This window comes from Typopeltis vanoorti, chromosome 23 (assembly GCF_054136105.1).
Source record: "Typopeltis vanoorti isolate ZY-2024b chromosome 23, IOZ_Tvanoo_1.0, whole genome shotgun sequence".
NCBI lineage: Eukaryota > Metazoa > Arthropoda > Arachnida > Uropygi > Thelyphonidae > Typopeltis > Typopeltis vanoorti.
This window is the reverse complement of record NC_143571.1, coordinates 43,970,021-43,984,447: the sequence shown is the minus strand read 5'-3', so window position 1 is coordinate 43,984,447 and position 14,427 is coordinate 43,970,021. Positions and strand designations below refer to the sequence as shown.

The 14,427-nt window shown below is 36.2% G+C and overlaps 1 protein-coding gene across 1 annotated transcript in view; it reads left to right on the top strand.

Annotated features, from left to right (window-relative positions):
• LOC150093808 (protogenin-like) overlaps positions 1 to 14,427 on the top strand; it is a 497,946-nt gene that overhangs the window by 347,024 nt on the left and 136,495 nt on the right. The window contains exon 17 of the mRNA XM_090412521.1: positions 7,520 to 7,693. Coding sequence (XP_090268647.1) covers positions 7,520 to 7,693 — 174 coding nt within the window. The remainder of the gene's footprint in view (positions 1 to 7,519; positions 7,694 to 14,427) is intronic.

Here is a 14,427-nt window from a genome sequence, read left to right as displayed (position 1 = left end):
TGTTGCACATTATCGCAAAACCCTAGCTGATATCCCATCCAATCCCACAGCTGTATTTACATTGAAATTCTGCAATATCCTAAGAAATCCAATTCATCCACCTTTTTTACCACACTGTCTGTCACATAGGTTAAAGCAGTAATCTCAACAGGATGATATACCTTTGCAAAGTGGCTACTCAGTAACTGAATTATTATATCCGCTTTTTGTCTCCTTGTGACCATCATCACTCATTAAGGTTAATCTTCCATAGTCATTCTTCCTCTTACTTGCCACATAACGAAAGAACTGTTTTGGATTTCCTTTGGCCTGCTCAGCTAGATTCTTCTCGTAATCTGATTTTGCCTTCCTTGCCATGTTGGTCACATTTCTTCTTAGCCTTGTACTGTTCATGAATTTGCTGGTCACCTTTTTCTTTATATACCCTCCATAGTATTTTCTTCTTCTGCAGCTCATGCTCATTGATATTACTTATCCATCTAACTCCCCTATTAACACTTCTTACCCTGTATACAATTTAATACTGCTCCCTCTTGATGACCCTTACTATATCCCATACACTACTAACATCCTTACCGTGCAGTGTTTTATGCCATGGTAACAGATTTAAGCTTCTTCCTCAGCATGCCATAATGACCTGCCTTATAGTTCCACAAATACCTCTTGATAGAATATTCCTCATATTTTACAATCTCCCAAGTCAAGACCATATATGGTCACCAATTGGAGGCAATGTTGTCACCTTGGTTATGGATTGCTCTTCTGATCCTTTGAACAGGTCCAAAGATCACATGCTGCGAACATCATCATATCTACTTGCCTATCCTCTGAATCTCCCCTCCACCACCACCGAGGCAGCTTGCAGTTACTTAATGCAACCAGATTGCTACTCCTTGTTGCATTCCCTAAGGTCAGTATTTCTGACTATAGTCAGTGTGTTCAGGGGCTGGTTTGCCTGTTCTGGGGGGACGAAAACCCTAAGTTTCTGGGTGTAACCCCCCCTGCATCTGTATGAGACTGGCTAACTCACCTTTCATCGAAAGAGACCAGATAAAGGTTCCTCACGTCACAGACAGGAATCAAGCTGAGGTTTTTCCGACCAGAGGGCTTCGTCTATACTGACTTTCTTAGCAGATGTATAAATTCCATTTCCTTCCTGCCATATGATATTTCTTCCTTCCAGTCTATATCTTCATAATTGTAGACCCCCATAATAATCACTCGACCTGTACTCATTGTACTAATTTGGTGATGCATGTCTTCCAGATCATCTGTGGAACTTCCTGCCTATAGCAACAACCAACTGTATATTTTGTCTTACTGGCCTTAATCTCACACCACATTGCTTCAAATGAGCAGCCAACTTCCTGCCTGTCTCCTATTCCTTTTGTTTGCAATTCATTCACTATCATCAGCAGTACATCTCCCCCATCCTATCTTCTCTCTCTCTCTCTCTCTCTCTCTCTCTCCAGAAAAGAATAAACTCTTCTCGTTCAATCCCTGTTACTATATTATGTGCTGTTAGCCAAATCTCACTAATGCCTATAACTTTTGGTGAGGTGGCACTAACCAGTGCCAAAAAAGGACTCTCTTTCTTTCTTGTTCTCAATACTTGTGGCTTAGTATATAGAAAGTGATTTTTTGGAAAAACTGTTTCCTTTGGTGGAAATCGTTCTCCTAAACTTTTTCCACTGAAGGAATAAAGAAACTGTTTCTTCAAGAGAGGTCCAGATGCAGTTAGAGATGGTTTCCTTTTAAGATGGTGTATTTTTGGATTCAAAAACCAGATAAGATATCATTTAATTCTTGTAGATAAACTTATACGTTGGTTATACATGACTTTATATTTTTCAAGAAATGACAATGTATACTAAAATATTAATTAAAGAACTTGAAATCAATACCTTCCAGTATTTTCGGCAATGTTACATTTCGATCTTCTGGGAACATAAAACTATGATATGTGCATGCAGGCACTAACATCAAGCAAATGCGGCTGAAGAAGGCAACTGGTATTAGTCCTAAAGGTGCCTCCTAGGCTAATTTGGGTTGTTTTGGCTGGATGCACGCTTCCCAAATTTGGGGCGGTCTTGTGACCCAAATTTGTTGAGGTTTGGGAAGTTTTTTAGAGCTGAGGCTGATTCCAAGAATAATCTTTCACGTTTACACCCTCTCTCAAAAAAGAAACCGAACTTTTCGAAAATAGAAGAAACTAGTGGCACCACCTGTTGTATCTTTTCGTTGTAGAAAGCGGCAACCTTCATTAGTGTTGTGTCAACTGTTTATGACATTCGTTTCATTAGAATCCGAGTTATAGTGCCAGTATGTTTTGACGAACGGTCGGAAAATGAGTTTCAAACAGAGAGCTGCGATTGACTTTTGTGTTAAACTTGGTAAATGTTTTACCGAAATGCATCAAATGCTTCAAAAAGCATATGGTGATGAATGCTTATCCGTACTCAAGTTTATGAGTGGTTTAAGTGATTTCAAAGTGGTCGCGAGACGCTTGAGGACAACGAAAAGCCGGGCCCTCCAAAACCTGGACTGAATGAAGTTAACATCCAAAAAACTTTAATTTCATCAAAGAAAACCCGAAATCGTCCATGAGATTGATTGAAGATGAATTGGGGATTCCAAAATCAACTGTGCACAACATTTTGACCAAGAGTTTGGGCCTTTGTAAATTCACTATTTGTTCCCTACAAGTTGACCTACGACCAAAAAATGTATCGAATTGAACACTGCAAGGACCTCATTAAAACCGCTCGTAAGGACTCAAACTTCCTTGAAACGAGCGGTTTTAATGAGGTCCTTGCAGTGTTCAATTCGATACATTTTTTGGTCATAGGTCAACTTGTGGGGAACAAATCGTTACTGGTGATGAAACATGGTGTTTTGAGTATGAGCCCGAAACAAAGCGCCAGAGTGCTGAGCGGAGACCACCAGAAGAGGGTCATCCAAAAAAAAGTTGCTTGGAGAAGTCAAAAGTAAAGACAATGCTGATTTGTTTCTATGATTCCAAGGGCATTATTCATAAAGAATTTGTTCTGCCTGGCCAAACGGCTAATGGTGAGTTTTATCTCGAAGTTTTGAAGTGATTGATATCGAGAATTCGTCGCGTACACCATGAATATTGTTATGCAGGGCAGCTGGTCACTTTTGCACGATAATGCACCATCTTATCATTCGAACATTGTGAGAGAGTTTTTGAGTAAAAATCAAGTTTGTGTTGGATCACTCTCCGTATTCACCTGATTTAGCACCCTTGACTTTTTTCTCTTCCCCCGACTTCATTAACCGATGAAAGGAAAGCGATACGACACCATTGAAAACGTTCAAGCGGCAGTAACCACGACCCTCAATAGTATCCCAAAAACCAATATAAAAAGCTCACTTAATGAATTAATTGACTGCGTCAAATGCTGTATTGAAGCTGACGGAGAGAATATTGATTGAAATAAATAATTTGAATAATTATAATTTTTTATTTTATTTTTAATTTTTAAATAAATTAAATAATTTTTTAATTATTTAATTTGCATAACAGAAAGATTACCAAAACAAGCCTTAAAGTACAAGCCATTAGGAAAAAGAAAACTAGGACGTCCTCTTAAACGATTCAACGATGACTTCTAAGGCCGGAACAGGCCATGCTAGGCCTAAATCCTTGATACGCATGATGATGATGATGAATAATTATAATTAGCCCGTATTTTATTTTCTATCAAAAGTTCGGTTTCTTTTTGGACAGAGGGTGTATATTTGCTGTGGTGTAGTAAAGTGGCTTTCTTCCAGCGTATTCTGTGGTGGTATCTTGTGTATGGTCCGCAAATCCTGAGTAGCTGTATTGGTGAAACTGGATGTAATCTTCGTGTTCAGATATCCTGATATTAGCTGTCCTGTCTGTTTGGGCTGTAGTAGGACAGTTCACACCTGCAAGGGACTTGGTATATTCCAGGTAGGTCTAGGGGAAGTGGCTGGTCTTTGGTGGAGCGGATAAAGAGTGCCAATTTCTTATATGGTTCGTAACAAGTAATCAGGTCATATTTCTTTAGGATTTTTGTTAGCTTTTCAGATGTACCCCAGATATAAGGATTGGTGATAGATTTAGTGTAAATATCTGTTATGAGGGGGTTAAGGTGTGGGGGGGGTTGTGGTTAACTGGTTTTAATATTTTCTGGATTTTTTGGGCGTTGTAGCCATTGGCTAAGAAGGTGTAAAGGGATATGGTTAAGTTCATTACTAGGCATTGTTATCTGAACAGATTAATTTAGCCCTGTTATGTAGGGTTTTTATAATCCCATATTGTTGTTAGGTGTGTGTGTGGGGGGGGTGATTGCTTGTGAATGTATCTAACTGTATGGGTTGGTTTACTATAATCAGAGAAAGCCAGGGATTCATCTGGTTGGCGTGTCTTGGAAAGGTAGACTGTTGTTTTCCTTTTCCACGCTGAACTGGATTCTGGGGTGCTGATTGTTTAAGTGTGTTAAGAAGTTGTGGAGTGTATCTAGGCCATGTGGCCAAATAGCAACACATCATCGTAGTGTATCCAGACAGTGGGTTTTTGTGGGGCTGAGTTTAAGGCTTTTTCTTCAGAAGTCCCCATAAAGAAGTTTGCCAGGGGTGGAGAACCCATGGTTGTCCCCTCTATCTGTTTGTAGAATTTTCCTTGCGAAACAAAATAGCCTGAGTTCATGGTGAACTGAAATAGGGCTGAGATATCGGAAGGAAATTTAGCTTGGATAAGGTATCTTTGAGTGGGACATTTGTGAATAAGGAGGAGTTGTCAAAACTGATCATTATGTCAGTGTGTTGGAGTTAGAGGTTTTCTATACCGACTTTAAAGTGAGCCGAGTTTTATATGTGATGGTGTGTTGCCAGTGTGTGAGCAATTTGGCTAAATGTTTGGCTAATTTGTATGTGCGGGAATCAATGCCATCCACAATGGGACATAATGGCACATTCTGTTTATGAATTTTTGGTAGTATTTGGAGGGGTCTAGAGTTGAAAGATGGCTACCAGTCACTTCCACAGGCCAAGAAGTAACCTTCTTAAGGAGCCTTTGGAGTGTTCTGATTTGGGAGCTGGTGGGATCATATTCAATGGGGGGGGGGGGGGGGAGGTAGACCGATCTAACAGTAAAGAAGTTAATTATCTTTTTAGATTTAAGTTGTGGTTCAAGTTCAGAATATTGCAAATTTCTTTTAATCTATTTTAGTATCATTAAACTCTTTTATTTTTGTATATTGAAGTTTGAAGACTCAATTACTTAATTATTGTTGAATTTAAGATAGAATGATTGGCTAATTTGAGAGTAATAGAAAATTATCGTAGTAAAATGCATATATCTTAGGATCATACTTGTGTCCTTAGATTTCAGTATCTGATACCATTTGCAAACTTGTTATAGTAGGTGCAATTAATGATCAGGATTTAATTAATAAATAATGAATTAAACTTTTTACCAATTATAAAAGTTAAAACACCAAAAGGAAGTTTGCATTATGCGATGCTGTATCATATGATGTGAAGTAAACTGTCTCTGTACATAGTCTAGTTGTGAAAAAAGCTTCACATTCAAACTTTTTTGTTCATACCTGATAAAGGTTAAAAACAAAAATATAATCTGTTAAGTAAAATTTACTTTCTGTCCCACGGGGGAAAAAAAAAAAAAACCTACCTTACAACTAATATGCGAGGGTGGTCTAAAAAGTTCTTGGCCTAACAATGAAAAAACGAATTTATATAAGTTCAAAGTTATTTTTATTTTTCAACATAATCTCCCTTAAGACTAATACATTTATTCCAGTGGTTCTCAGTAAGATCTGCAAAACATCCCTCTACAGCCTCAATCATAGTATTTCAATCATAGGGATCCAAATCTGGGGAATAGGGGTGGATGTTCCAACAATTCATAGTGCAGATTCCTTAATTTTCTCATTGCCAAAAAACACCTTTGTGGGCAGATGCATTGTCCTGATGAAAGATGATTTTTTTCTTGTGCAAACCGGGTCTTTTCTCACGAATATTTTCATCTAGTCTGGTTAAAAGATCGGAATAATATTCCCTGGTTATTGTTTTATCCTTTTCAAGATAATAAACAAAATGCCTTTAGTATTCCAAAACACCGATGCCATGACCTTCCCTGCTGATGGAATCGACTTTGTCTTCTTTGATGCTGAACAACTGTCTTCTGTCCACCATTTTGACTGTTGTTTGGATTCTTGTGTGTAATAGTGAATCCAAGTCTCATCCATAGTAATAAATCGATGCACAAAATCAGTTTTATTCTTATTAAAACGCTCCAAGCACTGTTCAGAGATTTTCATGTGAGTGCGTTTTTGATCTGCTGTGAGCAAGTGCAGCACCGATCTTGTGCAAAGCTTTTTCATTTGCAATTCTTCATGCAAAATATATCCTACATGTTCTTTTGAAATGCCTATAGTCTCAGCAATCCAGTACCATATCATACACTTGATCAATGATTTCTGGTGGTGTTACACTTTTTGGACTTCCTTCATGTGGATCATCTTCAAGACTGGTATGGCCACAGTGACACTTGGCAGCCCATTTCTTAATTGTTGAAAATGAAGGAGAAAAGTGCCCATGAACTTCTATGAACTTCGAATGAATTTCTTTTGGCATTAAACCTTCTTTTACAAAGACTTTTATAACCGCACAATACTCAATTTTATCCATTTAAAGGGATACAGACAACACTTTTGCTTCAGACAGCTGTATAAAACAAACCACTTGATAGAATGACTTGCAATTTCACATAGATGCTTATGACAGATGTAGAAAAAAGAACTTGGAAAAAAAATCTTGCTGATAGTGTTGCCATCTGTGGTGGAAGCCGAGAACTTTTCAGACCACCCTCGTAAAGTAAAGATAATAAGAAATTATATACGTGGTTTAATCCTTTATCCAAGTGTAAGCAAACAAAGTTTGTGCCTGAAATATAATCAGGACTGAGGCAACTCGTATATAAAAGCTAATGATGTCACATCACTTGACTTAATATCCCATAATGCAAAGCACATATCCTTATGGGTATGTATAATGCTATGCATTATGGGAAGCGTCACTACCCAGACCAGTTTCGATCTTTATTGAGGTCATTCCCTTAACCTGTAACAGTGATCTTTCCCATAATGCATAGTATTATACATACCTGTAAGGATATGTTCTTTGCATTATGGGATACTAAGGAAAGTGATGTGAAGTCATTAGCTTTTATATACGAGTTGCCCCCAGACCTGATTATATTTCAGGTGCAAACTTTGTTTGCTTACACTTGGATAAAGGATTAAACCAAGTATATAATATCTTGGTATCTTTAATTTATAGTATTATCAAGTGAAAAAACTTCCAGCTACTACTAATGTAGGTAAGTACATACTTATGAATACTTTCTTTAATTAAGAACTTTAATTTTATTTTTATCCCTACAGTAATCTTCACTTATCAGTCTACTAGTTTAACGCTTATTAATATCTCGTTTTCTCCCTAACTTTAGTTCCTACAGCTCCTTGTGATTTAACATGGGTTCCAGTTGATGCACATTCAATCAGATTGAATTGGCAGCCTCCTCAGCATGTTAATGGCATAATTATATTTTATCACATCCTTTACAATACACAGACTGAAGACACAACTCTGTTGGATAAATGGCTTAAGAAAGATGCATATGGTAATAACATGCATGCATGTTATATATATATATATATATGTGTGTGTGTGTGTGTATTTATTTATATATTTATTTAAAAGTATACAGTACTGTTCAGCCACAGATTTGAATAAAGTTCTAGATATTTAATATAATATTAAAACCAAAGAAATTTAGTTATTATCGGTATTTACATTTTTGTTGTAGACTTATTCACAAAAATTTAGGAAGGTATTAAAAGGAAAAAAAGTATATGCAGAAATAGTTAGAGCAGCCAGGAATGGTCTTTGAGGAATAATAAACACTTTGGGCTTGTAGTAAAGCATGAGAATAGTGTCACAATATGTGGTATGAATTAGCTACCACCACGAATCCAGATAAATTTTCTGACATCATTGGCCTTTTAGAAAAGTTTACAAACATGTATATATGTATGGTCTAATTTGAATCTGCAACCTCTAGGTGACAAAGCAGTCATTTACCTGCTACTTCACCAAGAGTAATGGCATCAAATAATATCTGCAACAATATTTGATTTATTTGCCATAGAATCAGAACATGTAAAATCCATAAATTTTCTAAATTTAATGTTAATTAGATCCAATGACCATATAGCTACAAATATATTCCATAAACCCACTGGGATTGTTCCATAAATTCCATTAGGAACTACCAGCACTTTAACTACTATCATCCATACTCCATTGAAAAATCAGTTATTCTCTTACAGTTATAAACACATACATTTTCTACTTAAAATAACCTTAAAAGGAAATGAAAAAAATTAACACAGCTTTCAAAAACCGAAATTTCCTATTCAGTTAATAAATCAAGCAAACCAAACAGCCAAAATTCGATTAACCAGTCTAACAACCAAAGAGAAATTTGAAACACGTGAAATAATAAAACTACTATATATCTATAATACTTATAAAGTATTACTGGCCTGGTTGGCCGAGTGGATAGCATATCCGCTCTCCAGCCAAAAGGCTGCGGGTTCGAATCCCTCCATGTGCATGGATGTTTGTGATTGTCTGTGGAAATACCAGTAGATGGCGTTGGTATAGTTGTGGTCAGTTGATGATTGAATGGTGAAGATGGAGTTGTAGAACAGGTGCCCTCACTTGATTAGTCCCTGGAGGTGTCAAATAACACTAATAATAATTTAATTATATTTTTTAAATCAGTAGACTACAATTTAGTTTTCACTACCAATCATAAACTGGCTACCCTTTGAAAACCCACCAAATTTCACTCACACAGGAAAATGTTGGAGCACCACAATGTGGTATTCAAATTTCTTGGTATTCAAGGTGATTGCGGATATCTTATGCAGCTTGATTACAAGATTGCTATAATCATGACTGTAATGTACAATTCCTGAATATCTAAGCAATAAGAAGAACAGAAATGAAATACTGGTAAAAGTGAAATTACAATGCACATGCTTGAACAGAACCACATTCCTCAAATCAACTTTTCGTTATTTTGAAAGTCAAAATAACAAAAGCATGTTAAGAATTTAAGAAACCACAGTTATGAGATATGAAAGCAATTCCATAAACATCCATCATTCTTATGTGATTTCAGAGGATTGGAAGTTCCACCTTATTCAGATAAATCCAAGATTTCTGCCATTAGCAACGACTAAAAAATTTGATGCAACCATATAAAAGTTAACTTAGCACAGACTTCACCTTTTCTTATTTTCCCTCACTCCTCTGAAGATTCCTCTTAATTGAGAATGTCCATTCACCATAATTTTTATTTTTTGTTTGTTCTTTCTTCATGGAAGTTCATGATGTCACACAGTATGTATTCCTCTGGTAAAAAAGATGTCCATGCATTTTTAATCTACTTTTAGGTTTTAAATTCCTTTTGTAATTTATTATTCTTTTAAGAGTTTGAGTTATGTGATTATATCTACCAACATTGTTTTATCGAAATTATATTCCAAAAAATTTTAAAATGAACAAGTCAAGAACATGAAGATATTCCTTAAGGTATGTCTAAAAACACCTTTCATGTTATCACGTGTATAATATTAAACATGGCATGTTTAATATTAAAACATATATATAATATATGTTTTAATATTTAATCACAAGAACAACCGGTGTTTCTATACCAGGGGTGCACCTTAAGAATAATATAGTCATGAATCAATATTATTGTATTGATTCATGACTATTAATTCTTGTAGATAGGCTTATATGTTGGTAACACATGACTATTAAATTATTTCAGGAATTTACATCATATACTGGAATATTAATTAAAAGAAACTTTGATAAATACTTCCTATAATTCGGCAATGTCACATCGCCATCTTCATGGGAACATAAAACCCTGACACGTGCACGCAGGCACATGTCAGGGTTTTATGGCTGTTGAGCTGAAGTTCTCAAGATGCAAGCTTCCTAAATTTGGGGCAGTCTCATGCACCCCAATTTGTTGAGGTTTGAAATGTTTTTTAGAGCTGAGGCTGATTCCATGAACAATCTTTCATATTTAAATTAACATGGCTTTCTTCCAGCGTATTCTGTGGCTGGTATCCAGACCATTGTCTGCAAGCCCAGAGTGGTCTTTTGTTCTGATATCCTGACATTTGCTGTCCTGCCTGTTTGGCCAAAGTAGGACAGTTTACAGCTGCAAGGGACTTGGTATACTCCAGGTAGGTCTATGGGAAGTGGCTGGTCTTTGGTGGAGTTGATAAGGGGTGCCAATTTCTTATATGGTTTGTAACAGGTAATCAGGTCATATTTTTTTAGGAATATTGTTAATTTTTCAGAGGTACCCCGGATATAGGGAATGGTGATGGATTTAGTGTAATCTTTGTTATGAAGTGGGGGTTGTGGTTAACTGGTTTTAATATTTTTTGGCAGTTGTAGCCATTGGCTAAGAAAGTGTTACTTAGCCAATGGGATGTGGTTAAGGATGTGGTTTAGTTCAGTGGTTAGGGCATTGTCATCTAAGCAGATTAATTTTGCCCTTATATAGTGTTTTTATAACCCCATATTGTTGTGAGTGGGTGGAGGATTGCTGGTGATTGTATCTGCCTGTATGGGTAGGTTTTCTGCAAACAGAAAAAGCCAAGGATCCACCAGGCTGGCAAGTGATTAGAGTGTCTAAGAAAGGAAGACTGTTGTTTTCTTCTTTTTCCAAGTGAACTGGATTCTATGGGTGTTGGTTGTTTAGGTGTGTTAAGAAGGCATGGAGTGTATCTGAGCCATGTGGCCAAATAGAGAACACGCCATCAATGTAGTGTATTGATTCAGTTTATTGTTTCTGTCACGAAAATGTTTTAAGAGGCTTTAATAACTTTGTTACATTAATTGCAGTTTTATTATTATACCCTAATAGACATTTTATGGTATCCTCTTTAGAAAGAATGAATAACTAATATCGTATTGGCAAAATCTGTTGCAGACACTACTTGTAAATACTAATCTTTAGTTATCAGTATTTTTTTTTTTTTTCAATTCTAATAATTTTACTTTAATTTCTTTATCTTCCCTATCTGACTATGATTCTCTGACTATCATCAAATAGTAGCTATTTAAAAGATTTCCTTTACTTAAGGTTCAGTATAACTCAAGGGCTCACTTTAGTGAGTATGAGAGTGGCAACTCCCCCCCCCCCCCCAGGTACCTGATGCTGGACCGTGCCTTACTTCATTTAATATACATTTGCCATATTATCTGTATACTGGTCCTTCTCCTTCTTTCCCTCCTTCTTTCTCTTCTCGTTGTCCCCCCTTTCCAATGCTATTAGAGTATTTGAAGGGCAAGTGGTGAATCTTTCCTATTTTGCTATTTCATTTTGTCTTATGCAGAGGGAGTAGCCAGATATCGGGAATACAACTTCCACGGTTGCGAGCGGCAGTATATACCATTACTGATCTTGAGGCTGAAGATGAATGACATCTGCACGGTCAAGACTTGGATACCTAGGGGCATGGATAGAACTTCCTTAATGGCCATAGTAATGCGATGCAGAAAGCAAGAGGGTAAATTACTCATTCAACCTACCCAGACCAATCCCCATGGGAAACACCACAAGACCAATGGCCTCGAGTTCCCAGCATCCCTTAAATGGGACAGGGGTTCTAAGAATCTCTGGTGAGCCAATCAAAATAGGAACATGGAAAGCTGAGAAATGTTATTGAAGAAATGAGAAAAAATACTGTTCCAGCAATATGACCCTATATTACCCTGGAAGCAGCAATAATACTCGCCAGTGTGGAGTATGAATATTAATAAGTAAAGAAACATCCAAAAGTGTACTCAGTTTTGTTCCATTCGCCGATAAGTTAATGGTTCTACAAATCAAGGGCCAGGCAATCAGCATCAGTGTTATATACAAGTATATGCACCAACTGAAGACAAAGATGACACAGAAATTGACCTTTTCTATTCTTAACTGAAAGAACTTTTCAAAATGACAAAGAAACATGACATCAACATCATCATGAGGGACTATAATGCAAAAGTAGGGAAAGGAGCACCTGGAATTGCAATAAGACAGTTTGGACTTAGGATAAAAAATTATAGAGATAGATCGCTTAATACAATTTGTCAAGAAGAAGACCTAATAAGTACAAATACATAGTTTGAGCTACTAAACAGAAGACTCTCCACAAGACGATAGCAACAGTATAGTCAGAAACCAAATTGATTACATCTTAATCAATCAGCATTTTAGTGCTGACATTCGTTCAGACCATAATCCACTAGTAGCAGAACTCAAATTGAAACTAAAGTAAATCCAGAAAACAAAACAGATGAAAAAAACAAAAAAAAAACCACTTAAAGAATGCAAAAATAGAAAAATAATTTAAATTAGAAGTTAATAGAAAAATTTCTTAGAACTCTAATGATGACAAACTAGAAGTGAATGAATTATGGAAGAAAAGAAGAATTATTAAAAATAAGTACAGAAATATTGGGTTATAGTAAATCTCACAAATAGAAGGATGGGATGACTGCTAAGACCTTTGACCAACACAGGCTACGTAAAGATACTACAAAATATAAAGAAATACAGGTCAAGATAAAATCTAAAATAAAAGAAGTCAAAGAAAACTGGATGAAAGAAAAATGTAATGAAATTGAGGATCTACAAAAAAAAAAAAAAAAAAAAAAAAAAAAAAAAAAAAAAAACATCAACCTGCACAGAAAAAATTAAAGAATTCTTGAGATTGATGAAAAAACAACAAACTATGCTACTAATGAAGTAGAGATAATCCTAGAAACATTAAAAAAAAAAAACAAGTTTGGACTGATGAATACATTAAGGCACTATTTTCTGATAATAGACAAGACAACAAATTGAAGGAATATAGTCAGAGGTCCACCTATCTTGAAGTCTGAAGTAGTAAAGATGATCAAATTATCCAGAAACAGTCAAGTATGTGGACCCGATAAATTACTAGCAAAAATTATTAAACTAATCAACGACAGTAATATTGATAAAATTGTAAAATTATTCAACAGAATTTATGGTACTGGATAAACTCAGTCCTCATTGCATTGTCTAATAAACCTAATATAAAAACATGTGATGATTTTAGATTGATTAGCCTAATGAGCCAGACTCAAAATATTCTTAAAAATTATTCATAACAAATATTATAACAAAAAATGACGGGAAACTCAGTTTGTCTTCAGAAATGGCCTAGGAACAAGAGAAGAACATTATTGTTCATGTATCTTAGCACAAAGATGCTGAGAACAAGACACTGACCTTTATGTTTGTTTTATTTATTTTGAAAAAGCTTTTGATAAAGTCCAGCTTTTTTTTTATTATTTATTTTATTTTTTTTATTATATATATATATGTTGTACCCATATACAGGAGGTTGACTGGTCAACCTATAGTATGTTAGTACCGTATATGGGTGGTGGGTTGCGAAAGGAGAAACTTGTTTACATTTGATTTGAACGCCTGTATGTTGTATTCCTTGGGAAATATGTCTGTGGGAAGACTGTTCCACAATACTGCAGTAGCAGGGATGAACGAGGAGGGAAAGAAACTTGTTCTGTGGGTTTCGAGGTGTACTGTGAAAGGATGTTGGGCAGCAGCTGTACATGTTCCAATGGGCTTAGTACAGGGTGGGGGAATTATTGATGCTGTTTCAGATGAACATTTCCCATGGAAATATTTATAGAATATACAGATTGCAGAGACCAAGCATCTATGTGAAAGTGGGGGCAGTGAGGGATGGGTCATTTATTAGTCTGATTGCTCTCCTCTGTATTCAGTTGAGCATTTTAAGGGAGCTTTTTGGAGCTCCACTCCAGATGCGAGAGCAGCATTCAAGAGCTGGACAGATTTGTGACTTGTATAGTGTTAACAGCTGTTTAGAGGTGAAGTAACATCTTGAGCGAAAGAGGAAACCTAGTTTTTTGGAAGCTGAGGATGCAATGGTTGTGATGTATTTATGCCAAGAGAGGCTTGATGTTAAGATAATTCCGAGAAGAGAAATTTCATCTTGTCTGAGAATTTGAGTGTTATCGAAAACGATGCTGGGGAAAAGTGGTTATTTTTTGTGAGAAATAAGACAGAATTTGGTTTTACTAGCGTTGAAGTTGACGAGGTTATCTGAGCCCCATTTGCGGATGGCTTGGAGGTCAGTGGTGGTTGATGTTCTGTGAGTTGAGGTGAGTTGTGTGGAGTAGGGTTTGTCAAATGAAAGGGAGGAATGTAATGTGCTCTCATCTGCAAAACTGTGTATTGGGTTAGAGGTCAACTGA